This window comes from Mercurialis annua, linkage group LG6 (assembly GCF_937616625.2).
Source record: "Mercurialis annua linkage group LG6, ddMerAnnu1.2, whole genome shotgun sequence".
In the NCBI taxonomy this organism is placed as follows: Eukaryota; Viridiplantae; Streptophyta; class Magnoliopsida; order Malpighiales; family Euphorbiaceae; genus Mercurialis; species Mercurialis annua.
Genome location: NC_065575.1, coordinates 46,033,568 through 46,046,454, shown reverse-complemented (window position 1 = coordinate 46,046,454; position 12,887 = coordinate 46,033,568). Strand labels below are relative to the sequence as shown.

The following is a 12,887-nucleotide window of genomic DNA, read 5'->3' as shown; positions in this document are numbered from 1 at the left end:
AATTTCAGTTATATAAATGATTTGGTATCTTATTTTCAAATAATCTGACACCTTATATTTTATTTCGTTAACAATTTAATATCTATATTAACAGAAGGGTTTTATAGTTTACAAAATCAAAACTGTAGTATTAAATCGTTTCAAATAAGAGGTATCAGGCTGTGATTTACGATAAACATGAAGAAATTTAGAGTAATTTGCTTTTTATTTAATTATGGTCTCAAAAATGAACTAAAATACATCAAGTTTTTATATTTTTATTTTTCAATAATAGATTTTTTATTTTGATAAAAAATAGATATATTACAATCATGTTTGAAGTATTAGCATTGGAACAAGCGATAAATAAAAGTTACGAAGGTACAATTAGTGCTAGAAAATTTTAAACACTTTAATTAATTATGTTTATTAGTCACTTGTAAAATTTATATCTTTAAATTTATAGTTATACTGTTGTCTGTTTCGTAGATCGATTATAATAATTCAATTTGTTTGTTTTTTGTTTCTGTAATTTTGATATACGTGACATTTGGATTTTTGTATATCCTATTAATTTTATCAATATGATTATTTTAGAGAAAAAAAAATTAAAGCATGTAATGTATAAACTTTTAAATGTACTTTTTTTGAAGCATTTACTTTTTATTTGTATTTGATAATATATGTAGTAATTAAATAAAAAACATGTAATTTTATTTTTATTCGTTACTATAATATTAATTAAATGGAAAAATTGGATAAGCTTTAATGGGCCAAGCTTTCTATGGAAGCCCAAAAAGAATAACCTAGGGTTTTGTTGGTATTTAAAAACCCTCAAGTTCGTCACAGCCACTCATTCCCATTCTCTATTCATTCTTATGCTTCTCTCCTCGTTTTGTTCCTTATTTTCTTTAATAAAAAACTCTCAAGTTGATAGCTAAATTATTATTATTAATGAATTTTAAGCAAATGATGAGGCATAAACCGATGTAAAGAAGCTCGCATTTATTAATGCCAGCAGTGTTTCACAAATTACTTCCATGACTCTGATGCTTCTATTCTTTTAATTTTTTTATGTTGCACCTTATGAATTTTATAATTTATTTAATTATTAGTGTTTTATTTTGTTTTGATTTTTTTTAACCCTGATATGATTTTGTTGCTGTTTTATGCAGGTGGTATATATTCAGGGGAAAAAGTTTGGTATATTGAATTATGGATGAAGAAACGACGTGTCGTCTGTATTGTGTGCCGAAATACCATTTGACCAAGATAAATGTAATCCTATTAAGAGTGTAAATGTTTCATACTTTTGTGTAAAATTATCCTCTATTAGAGGTGTAAAATGATTAATAAAGTTGTGTAAACTGGTATGGTCACTTGAAATTTGGCTCATTTTCGTAGAATACAGTCGATCCTCTAATAGTTAACATTCTATAAATTAATAATTCTAATAATTAATAGAAAATTGAGAGAACCAACTTCGTTCCACGTCGGATAATTAATAATTCTATTATTTAATAATTAATAAAATTTAAAATATATTCTACATGAATATTAATTATTAGAGATATTTTTTTAAAGAAATAGATAACAATTGATGATTTATTTGAGGCAATACAACCTTAATTCATAAAGTGGAAGTTAAAATACCATCAAATTATAACTTTTTTATTCTTTTGAGAAATTTTAAAAGAAGTTAAACAAATTAAAGTAAGTAAAGTATCTCTAGTACAAAAAATATTAAAAATTATTTTACTTTATGAATACAACTTTTTAATAATTATTTTTGATTTGATATCAATTGATATTTTTTAAATTGAATATAAAATTGATTCATTTAAATTGAGTGATTGTAAAGTGTATTTAGTTAGTTTTTTAATAATATAATACTAATATTAGGTCTATTAATATAGATTCTTTAAAATATCTTTTATAATTTTTTTATACAAATTCAATAAATTAATAATTCTAATAATTAATAAATTTTTGATCCACCATATGTATTAATTATCAAAGGGTTGACTGTAGTGTAAAATGATTAATTCAGCTGTTTAAATTGATATGATCACTTAAAATTTGATTTATTTTGTTGGATAACACCTCAAAAATTGACATATTTAGACTCTGATTCAAATTCAAAGTTCATTCTTAAACTCGATTGAAATCTAATCAAGATTTGATTAAGAATGTGAATATATTATCAGGATGGGTTATTGAGCTACTGTCTCTCTTCTTTTACTATTTATAAATTTTAATTTGTATTTCAACCATTCTTCAATTTCAATTTTAAGCAAAACTTACTATTTTAAACGTTTATATAGAAATTCAATTGGCATGGCATGTCATTAAAATTAACGGAAACGACGCAGAAGCAATGCCAATGAATCCAAATTATTAAATAAAAAATTTAAAACAGTTAAAATACAGATGAAAATTTATGAACAGTTAATTATCAAAAAAATAAAATTATGAACAGTTCGATGATAGAGACGACAATTTCAGGCCAATATCATGATCTCTAATATAGAATCATAGATATACAATTTAAATTATGGATTCTTTATATCTTAAATAACATAAATATACAATTTAAAGATTAAAAATATTGGAGCAAGCAAAAAACAACTAAATTATTGGACCAAGCTATGACAAGAGAAGCTTAATGGGCCAAACAAATTATTTAACAGCCCAAATTTTTTTAAACCCTAGGGCAAAGTTGCAGAGAACATTCCTTACCTGCAATACCACTCGTTCCCAGCCGTTTACTCTGATCATCCTCCTCCCAACTGCCCCGCTCAATTGTTCATCAAAATTGTCAAAAGATGGCTAAAGAATTAGGAATGAAAGGTAAGCGAATCTTATACACTGTCTTACGATCACCTCACATTGATAAAAAATCTAGAGAACAATTTCAACTGCTAACCAGGAAGAAACTCGTGGTTATGCAAGCGGAACCGCATGAACTGGCGAAGAAGTACTTTTGGTTGAAACGTATGCGTATTACTGGAGCTCAATTCGAAATAATTTTCGATTACAAGACTCGCTTGGATATGAAGATGCTTAATCGAGGATCTTGAAATGAAGAACACAGCGGATCTGAATCTGAAATTATAATCTGCTGTTATTTTCGTTTATGTTACACCTCTGTGTATTTTCTTACATGGAATCCTAATTGCAAATCTAAATTTTCTTGTTCTATTCAATTGCCTGCGTTTTCTTTTTTCATTTTGTCATTAGTTGACGACTGCTCGTAGGATCGGTGATTATTTCCATCGATTGTCATAAAGGTTTTCCAGCTTAATAATTTGTTGTTTAAGAAAAATTGTATTGATAAGTATAGTGCGGATTTTCTGTTTATTTTTTTGTTTATTACTCTGTGTTGGAACAGTAATTGTAATCAGTCCTCCGCTGATGATATGGGAGTGAAGCTTTGAACTAGTCATATGCTAGCGTAATTAATCCTAGATTAGCAGCAAGCATTAACACAAGCACCTAATAATATCATGCCACGTTTCGAGTAGGGAGGGGTGTAAGCCGCTCGAGCCGTCTTAAATTTCATACTCGAATACATATAGTATCCAAATTACTCGAGCTCGATTAGCGTTTACTAAAAAAGATAATTTTAAATAAGTGTATATCAAAATATAAAAGTATAAATATATAATTAAAAAAGTTAATGTTCGAGGTGTACAAGTGGCTCTTTTATGTTCGTAAGCTTCACGAGCTTCTAGAATTGATACTCGAATTCGGCTTTAGATGAAATTTTGAGTAGCTCGTTTTTGAATTCTGTTTTAAATCGATCTTGTATAGCCCACCCCTCGATCGGGAAATATTTCTAGCCTAGTTGATAAATCTGGAATTGGGCTGTGTTATGGGCTTAGCTGATCCTGCCACCCTAAACTAATTGGAAACGACGCCGTAGTAATCACAGTTTAAAAATCCATACGCAGGCAGCTTTCTACTTGATTGCCGTTAAGCCATTAGCCACACAGTTAGTTCTATACTATTAGTGGAGTAGCTAAGTTTTTGTTCTGTCTTGTGTCTGGTAAAAATGCTATCTTCTCTACTACCGTTATCATCATCCGCCATTTCCCGCGTAAATCTCCTCCCAAAATCCCTACTTCACTACACTGTAATTTCATCATTCAAAACCTTAAATTCCCGCAATCGAAAAATGATAATAAAACCCAATCGCTTTCCCCTAAATTCTCCACTCTGTTGCTCTTCCACCTCCACAAAACCACAATTTACCAATATATCCTCCTCTAAAGATGACTTAGTTGTCCTCGGCATCGAAACTAGCTGCGACGACACAGCCGCCGCCGTTGTAAGCAATTCAGTTTCCTTTTTACTAGTTTAATTTGTTTTTTTTTTTTTGGTTTTTGATTAGTTTAGGTTTTATCGTAATTTAGGTGGGAGGCAGTGGTGAAATTCTAAGTCAGGTGGTTTCTTCTCAGGTATAGACATAAACCTTAGCTTTAGCTTATTTATTTTTTGTTAAAATTATAGTGCTGTTTACCTGATAATTTAATCTGAAGGCAGACTTGCTTGCTCGATATGGAGGCGTTGCTCCTAAAATGGCGGAAGAAGCGCATTCACAAGTAATTGATCAGGTGTGATATATTAGGCATTTTGTTCTGATGCTGTTGTGGTATAAATTCTATTTGGAGTTCAATTTTTTGTTTTGAATTTGCAGGTTGTGCAAGAAGCACTTGATAAGGCTAGTTTAACTGCAGCTGATCTTTCTGCTGTTGCTGTTACCATTGGTCCTGGTTTAAGCCTTTGTCTTCGCGGTAATTTTGACCAACTTTTCGTAATTTTCTTTCCCTATTTCCAGCTTATAGTTTTGCTTGACTCTGGTGATAATTCAGTTTAGCCGAGGCTTAATTATATTGGATGTCGTTATATTTCATAAACAAATAATCATAAACATAATAAGAACTATGTAATGTAGCAACGGAAAAACCAATAAAAGAAGAAAAGTTTCTTACTGAAGTTCTGACTGCCATTCTAAGCAGTTGGTGTACGGAAAGCTCGTAAACTTGCTGGCACTTTCGGTCTACCAATTGTCGGTATCCATCATATGGAAGCTCATGCCCTAGTAGCCAGGTGAGGAATTAAGAAGTGCTTGCAGATTGCAGACTGTAGAATAATTGTGTCTCTGAGTAATCTATAATATGTTTTGCTTTCAAAAAAGTAAGCAAAAAAAGGTTTGTTTCTTCGTTTGTCTTAAGTGCTCATCTGTGTGGTGCATTATCTAATTTTAGGTTAGTTGAACAAGAGCTGCGCTTTCCTTTTATGGCCATGCTCATTTCTGGTAAGCTCGCACATTTGCCCAAATTTACGAGGGTTTGTACTCTGAATGCATACTTGCTTATAATTTTACTTTGTTTCCATCTCTTAGGGGGACACAATCTGCTTATTCTAGCTCGTGATCTTGGCCATTACATACAGTTGGGAACCACAGTAGATGATGCAATTGGTGAAGCATATGATAAGACAGCTAAATGGCTTGGTCTTGATTTGAGGAGAAGTGGTGGACCAGCAATTGAAGAACTTGCTAGGGAGGGTGATGCAAAATCAATCAAATTTTCAGTTAGTTAATCCCAAATGCTTTAGTAATCAACTTATCATTTTCACTCATCGCTAGGCATGTTTTGCTAGGATGTGCATTTCTCGGTTGGATTTAGTAAATATATGATATAGAAATATTATTTTTTTCTTTCCTGAATTCCGCTGCTTTGTTCTTTTAGACACCAATGCAGCAATACGCTGGTCTTAAAAATATATGATGTAGGAATGTTATCTTTATCTTTTCCTGAATTCCTCTGCTTTGTTCTTTTAGACTCCAATGCAGCAGCATAAAGATTGCAATTTTTCATATGCTGGTCTGAAGACTCAAGTGAGGCTGGCAATTGAATCAAGAAATATGTACGTAGAAAACAGTCGAGCATATTCTAATTTAGGGAGCATGTTGTATATTGATGTGTGTATTGTCATTTTTCAGCAATGCGGACATTCCCATATCCGTTGCAAGTAGCCAAGAGAGAAGTACCAGAGCTGATATTGCCGCATCTTTTCAGGTCCCTTCTACTCTTTTATTTTGTTGAATCAATTCAGTTCTCTTAAATGTGTCATGTATTCTTGTGGTTACATGATTTTCTTTTCAATGTGCCTTTCTCCTGATACCCTTTCTTTCAGCGTGTTGCGGTGCTACATCTAGAGGAAAGGTGTGAACGGGCTATTGAGTGGGCCAGGAGGATTGAGCCTTCTATTGAATATCTGGTGACTTGAACTGCAAGATTCTATTCCGTCCATTTCATTTCACAACATTGCTTATTTCTGGCTTATTTATAGTTTCTTGACATGCATTGGTGTTTGATACATTTTTTTTTCCACTTCTTGCAGGTGGTTTCTGGAGGTGTTGCATCTAATCAATATGTTCGCACGAGGCTTGATCAGGTTGTGAAGAGGAAGAACCTGAAGCTTGTATGTCCACCTCCCAGTCTTTGTACTGATAATGGTAAGATATCTGGCATTTGGCTGATGTTGATTTGATGCAAAATGTATAAACTTCACTGCGCAAAGGAAGATTAATTCCTTAATGAGTATAAATTAAAAGAAAAACAGCAATTTATTAAGAGTTCTTTCAGAAAAGTAGAAGGAAAACTAATTGGGGTTTGTAAATCAAAGAGCTTTATGTCATATTTGCTAATGAAAACTTCTCCAAGTCCTAAACCAGTAGTACCTCTTCAAATGACATTTTTGATTGTTATTATAATTTTAGATGTGAAAGAAAAAAATTGTTGAAAGTTTAGCTGTAATAACTCCTCACCAGTCAAAGGCTTAGTGTTCACTTATTTTGACTCTTAACTCATCATGCCATCGGGACATGACTGTGCATATAATACACGAGATGATGATTAATTTTGTCTGTAGAACAGGTTGCTGTTGTCACTGTAAGGATATCTAACGTCTTGATTTTCATCTCACTAGGTGTAATGGTCGCTTGGACCGGAATTGAACACTTTTGTATGGGAAGATTTGATCCTCCACCACCTGCAGATGAGCCGGAAGATTTTACGGTTTGCTCTCAGTACTTGACTATCATTTTTTCGTCACATCCATTGGCCTTTTTTTTCCTATATGCTTGCACTTTTGGAACCATAAAATTGATTTATCTGGCTGAGAATCCATATCAGAAACCTGTGGCTTCATTTTTGATTCAACTTTCTACCGCTTAATATTCTTTTTTTCATAATTTTTAGGATAATTTTCATTTAGTGAGCCTGTAGAGAGACTTTCATGACTGTCTAACGAAGAATTTGTTTTATGGATCAGTTTGATTTGAGACCAAGGTGGCCACTGGGAGAGGAGTATGCTGAAGGAAGAAGCACATCTCGCTCTTTGAAAACAGCTCGGATTCATCCGTCACTTACATCTTTAATTCAGGCATCATTCCAGCAGCAATAATACTTGCACCTCCAAATTCTGAGTCTATTGTAGAGCTGCTCTAGTTGAGCAACATTTTTGTATAGAATATAACATTGTTGTAATATAAATTGTTTTAATTAGTTTACTGTACTTTTTAAAATGAGATACACCTAGTACCGGCATTTCGTCCATGTCAAACGTTTTGGATATTCATTTAAAACTGTGTCATAAACGTGTTGTGTTTCTATTTAAAAATAGACATATTTTTCTGATCCGAATCTGACATGTTTAATTAATCATGTTAAAATATCAAATCCAAACACGATATGTTTATTCAATGGGTTAGTTTATGTCCAACTGTCTAGTTCGTTTACTAAAAGAAATCACAATAGATCTATCTAATCACGTTGAACTAATCACATTTAATCAATTTAACATATTTTTTTATAAAATAAATATAATCAAACAACAAACCTCCGAAACCTAATTAACACAATTAATATACATATTTAAATGTGTTTTAGCCGGATTTAACTTGTTATTTAGTCGTATCATAAACAAATTGACTCATTTATGATCTAAACCTATATCTTAATTCGCACCCATTATATTTTTGTGTTGTGTCGTGTACACTGGTCGTGTCATAAATTGCCAGCCAAAATACACATCTACTAAAGTTTAATTTACTAGATAAAATTAATATAAATAAATAAAGATGTATTTGATAATTCATTATTTAATCAAAATTTAATGACTAGTAAATATGAAATCTTTTTTAGAACACCTAAAAATAAAAATTGAGGTATAAAAAGAAGAGGGGGAATATTAATTAACCGGGTAATATAACCTTCCGCAAAAGTGGATTGCGCGCCAAAATCATCTTGGCAAAACTGTACCAATCTCACAAAATCTCCAAAACAACGCACTCAATCCGCCAGCGTCGGAGCAGAAGAAAAGAATTGCTTACAAATGGAAGTGAAGACCTTACCGTTGTCATCGAGCCAAAGAGGAAAGCTAATAAACGCTGGCTATACTTCTCTCGCTTCACTCTCCTCCGTCTCCTCCTCAGATCTCGCTCGCAGTAACTTTCATTTCTTCTACCTACCCATATTTTTCTTGCTCTTAGATATTACCGACTAATTTGCCTTATGATTTTGCATGGTGAAAAAAATTGGATTTATTTTACAATTAATCGTTAAATAGGTAAGATTTGACAAGAATGAATCGAATTGAATTTGAATTCTTGAATTTTTTTGATTTTATAAACACTTTGTTAAAGAAATGTTTGTAATATAGGTAATTTTATGTATTAAGTATGAAGTTTTTGTTATGCTTGGACAGAATTGAATATTTCGGATAGTGAAGCTCTTGAAATACTGAAGGTTGCATCACATAGCAGTAGGTTGTACGAGGAAGGCGGAAGCCATGCCGTAATCAATGGTAGGGCATTTAGTTATTGCTTTTAAAATGAGGTTTTGATTTTCTGATGCCAATACTTTGTGCTTTCGAATAAGATGTTAGAGATCAGAATCTTTATTCAAGAAGCCTCAATTTAATCTTTTTTTGCTGCAGGTGCACAGAATGCGTGGGATATGCTTCACGAGGAGTCGTCTTTGACGCGCATCACTACATCGTGTGCTGATCTAGATAACATACTTGGTGGAGGAATAAGTTGTAAAGAAGTTACTGAAATTGGTATATTATACTTTTCACGGTTTCCCTTGATTGATTTACCGACTTTCCACATTGCTCTTGATTGAATTTACTTATTTTAAAGCTGTTAATGTGAGGATTTTGCATGACCTGTTCATGAGCTTTCAGTATTAAATAATAGTTGCCAATTTTTCTTCAGTGAGGAATTTCTTTTTGTCTGCTCATTATAGGTGGCGTACCAGGTATCGGTAAAACACAGCTTGGGTATGGGATTGTTCTTTACTCTGTATGGCCATCCTTTCTTACAATAATATTCATGTTACGCTCTTTGGTAGAGAAGCATACTTATGATTGAATTCATAGGATACAACTTGCAGTCAATGTTCAGATTCCACTCCACTGTGGTGGTTTAGGTGGAAAGGCAATTTACATAGGTAAAGTAATGATACCGAGCTAACTGTTTACTTTCTTGAACTTGTTTTTCATTTGTCTGCATGGCTATGATGTTTTGCTTTTGGAATTTTAGATACAGAAGGTAGTTTTATGGTGGAGCGTGCTCTACAGGTCGCTGAAGCAAGTATAGAAGACATGTTGGAATATAGTAGATTTTTGCGCAAGGATTTGCAAACTTGTCAACTTGAAATGCAAAGCAAGGATATCCTGAGAAATATATATTATTTCCGTGTCTGCAGTTATACGGAGCAAATTGCTCTGGTTCATTACTTAGAAAAGTTTGTTTCAGAGCACAAAGAGGTAAGCAATATTTTGGCTTACAAAGTTATTAGAAGTGGTAATTGTCATATTACCTGCACATTGGTTTTTGGTGGGATAACTATCGGTTATTATACAGGTGAAGATTGTAATTATTGATAGCATTACTTTTCACTTCCGGCAAGATTTTGACGACTCAGCCCTCAGAACACGAGTACTCAATGGAATGGCCTTAAAGTTGATGAACATTGCAAAGAGCTTTAGCCTAGCGGTAAGAAATTTTCCTTCAGTAAGTCTCAATACTTCAAGTTAAATTAGGAAAGATATGTGATGTTTTTAGAATTATGAGTTTCAAAAGTTCCATTTTCTCCATCTTCCCCTTGCATCATCTATATCAGACACACCAACAGTATTTGATGCACAACTTAAGCTGAGGTGTCGTACTTGCATATAATTTGTGCAGCAGTAACATTCTGTTTCTCCAAGATCTTATGGTTTCATTTGATCCTTATGGTAATTTCTTTTGGACATTCTTTCTTCTTTTAGGTAGTTTTGTTGAACCAAGTAACAACAAAGCACACAGAAGGTTCCTTTCAATTAGGTCTAGCGCTAGGTAAACTCTATACTCCTTTAGTTCGTATTTTGATCTTTCTACTTAATCTTTTTCGTTTTAAAAATTATAATTTTGTTGCTCTTTTTTGGCTTTTTTCGGTCAACTTCTCTGGCAGGTGAGAGCTGGTCACATTCATGCACAAACCGGCTGATTTTGTACTGGAACGGGAATGAACGATATGCATACATTGACAAGTCACCTTCTCTTAGATCGGCAACAGCTCCCTATACTGTGACCAAAGGAGGGATTCGAAATTCTACGTCAAATTCTAAACGTGTTAAAATGATGTAAATACGATTGAGCGAGCTTGGCTGGACGTTGGAGAAGGTTAGTGATTACTTTTAAGCTCTCCTACACTACAATGCCTATGCATCGTTTGCTCTCATGAGATAAACTGTGTTGCCCAGTTCATTTTGCTTTTTGAATCACATTATTAAGTGTGCAAATAATACGATGAGTTTGCTATGATATTTGCTCTTCGTTAATCAACAAGCAGATTTTATACTCTTAAGTTAAATTATGTGAGGATGTAATTTTACTAATCTATAATATATTGTTAATAGTGCGATCTACCTAATCAAAAGTCCAGTTCAAAGGGTGGGACGAAAGTCATTTGCTGCTTGTATTAGGCAAAACACATATTTAGGTCCTTGCATTTGTAATGTTTTTGGCATTGGATCCTTGCATTTTTATTTGTTAACATTGAGCCTCTATACTTTTAATTTTTAGACATTGACTCCTTCTGTCTCATAATGAAAAAAATTAGTTTAGTCCCTCAATTTACTATTTTATATAATCACATTTTTAATTTTTAATTTTATCAATTATTTTAAAATAAGTCGACTTATTGATATTCTAAAAGTTAAGTAGTTCATCTATAATTTTGAAAAAAAAAATGAAATTACTAAAATTCAATCCTTGTACCTATACAAAACTTTTTCTTAAATAAACAACTAATGAATATATGGAAACCAATAAAAGGATTTATGTCGACAAAAATAAAAGTGTAGGAATTAAATTTTAGTTTAAAATGAATAAAAAAATTATTCAGTCGCTCTAACATCACGTAAGTACACATGTTTAATTTTTATGATGGAACTCGATATCTAGAAAATCAAAAGTGTAAGAACTCAATATTTGATAAATAAAAATGTAGGAATTCAAGCTTAAAATGTTTACAAATACAAGTATCCAAATATAGGTTTTGCCACTTGCATTATTCAACCTTTATGTCACCTAATGGTCCCACAATGTAATTATTATCATATTATAAAGTTGAAGCTGAAATTAAATTTCTTGATTCAACGATTGCATTTGTGCTAATATAGCAATTAATAACTAAATAACCTATAAATAAGCTACGCATGTACATGCCACATGACCCAGATCTACATTAAATATTAATTTAATTTATCTACGATCAAATCAGGGTTATGTTTGAAAGCGAACATCAACTTCCACCTCACCAAAAAAAATTAATTAAACAAAATTTCAACAACAAGCAATGTCTACCAAATTATTTTCTATTCCAGCATAAAAGAAGAAAAACAATTCCTCCTTTTCCTTACCACCAACTTCTATTGCCCTTTTGCCTTTGAGCCAACAAATTGGAAAAGGATAACAATGTAGTAATTATAATTGTTTTCATTTGAATAGATGGTAATTGCTGATTATGAGTCAAAATGTATCTTTTACCTTTTATTTGATACTATTGAATTAAAAAAAGTTATATTTACATGGTAATATAATTTTATATATTCTTAATTTTTAGGGGTGAGAATTCAGTCTCTTCAATTAAAATCAAACTGAAATCTTTAAAATTGAATTAACTGACCGACCAAATGCTTAAAAGAAAGTTGACTAAATATGAAATTCTAATTGACCGAAAAGAATTAAAAAAATTCAAAATAAAACCGACTAAGTCGGCAATCCAGTCGGATTGGTTAAAATTTTAAAAATTGCAAACAACTTTCAAACTATTTATAAAAAATTAAAATTTTAATTTATTCGATCGGTTCAATTAAATTAAATAATTCAAAACCAAATCGACTAAATTCATATTTTTCACCGATTCAAACCGACCAATAGTCATCGGTTCAGTCAGTTGAATTAATATGTCAGGTATTTTGCTCACCCATAATAATTTTGACTCTTTTAAAAGATATACATTTAAAAAATGGAATAATTTAATGCATCAATTTAATGAGTTGAATAATTATATTCAAATTTCAATTTGATCATAGTCACGTTGTCTTTCTTTTCTATCTGGACGAATCAAGTAAATTCATGTAAGTATTTTATGTTACCAATGAGATATAGCTCAAATAATATAAATAATACGCAGCAAACTGATAGGTTGTGCGTTCGATTTCTCCCATAAATGCTCCTCCTTTCCGAATATAAAAAAAAGTAATTTATGTTGCACCATGTACATTCTTATATAACAATGATAAGTAATTATTTATTATGTGTCAGAACAAATTACTTAACCTAT

General features: G+C 31.8%; 2 protein-coding genes across 2 annotated transcripts; both read left to right on the top strand.

Moving 5' to 3' along the window:
* The first annotated feature begins 3,967 nt into the window (after positions 1-3,967).
* On the top strand, positions 3,968-7,583 carry LOC126686568 (probable tRNA N6-adenosine threonylcarbamoyltransferase, mitochondrial). The gene is made up of 13 exons (XM_050380685.2): positions 3,968-4,309; positions 4,395-4,439; positions 4,521-4,595; positions 4,679-4,775; positions 5,001-5,091; positions 5,250-5,299; positions 5,387-5,577; positions 5,828-5,913; positions 5,990-6,065; positions 6,184-6,267; positions 6,391-6,505; positions 6,979-7,067; positions 7,324-7,583. Exons 1-13 carry the CDS (start codon positions 4,034-4,036, stop codon positions 7,453-7,455), a joined length of 1,407 nt encoding a protein of 468 aa, XP_050236642.1. The 5' UTR covers positions 3,968-4,033; the 3' UTR covers positions 7,456-7,583.
* Positions 7,584-8,244: 661 nt separating this feature from the next.
* LOC126686574 (DNA repair protein RAD51 homolog 3) lies at positions 8,245-11,005 on the top strand. The gene is made up of 9 exons (XM_050380692.2): positions 8,245-8,497; positions 8,758-8,856; positions 8,989-9,111; positions 9,300-9,333; positions 9,433-9,503; positions 9,596-9,822; positions 9,920-10,051; positions 10,327-10,393; positions 10,509-11,005. Exons 1-9 carry the CDS (start codon positions 8,386-8,388, stop codon positions 10,682-10,684), a joined length of 1,041 nt encoding a protein of 346 aa, XP_050236649.1. The 5' UTR covers positions 8,245-8,385; the 3' UTR covers positions 10,685-11,005.
* The last annotated feature ends 1,882 nt before the right edge of the window (positions 11,006-12,887 follow it).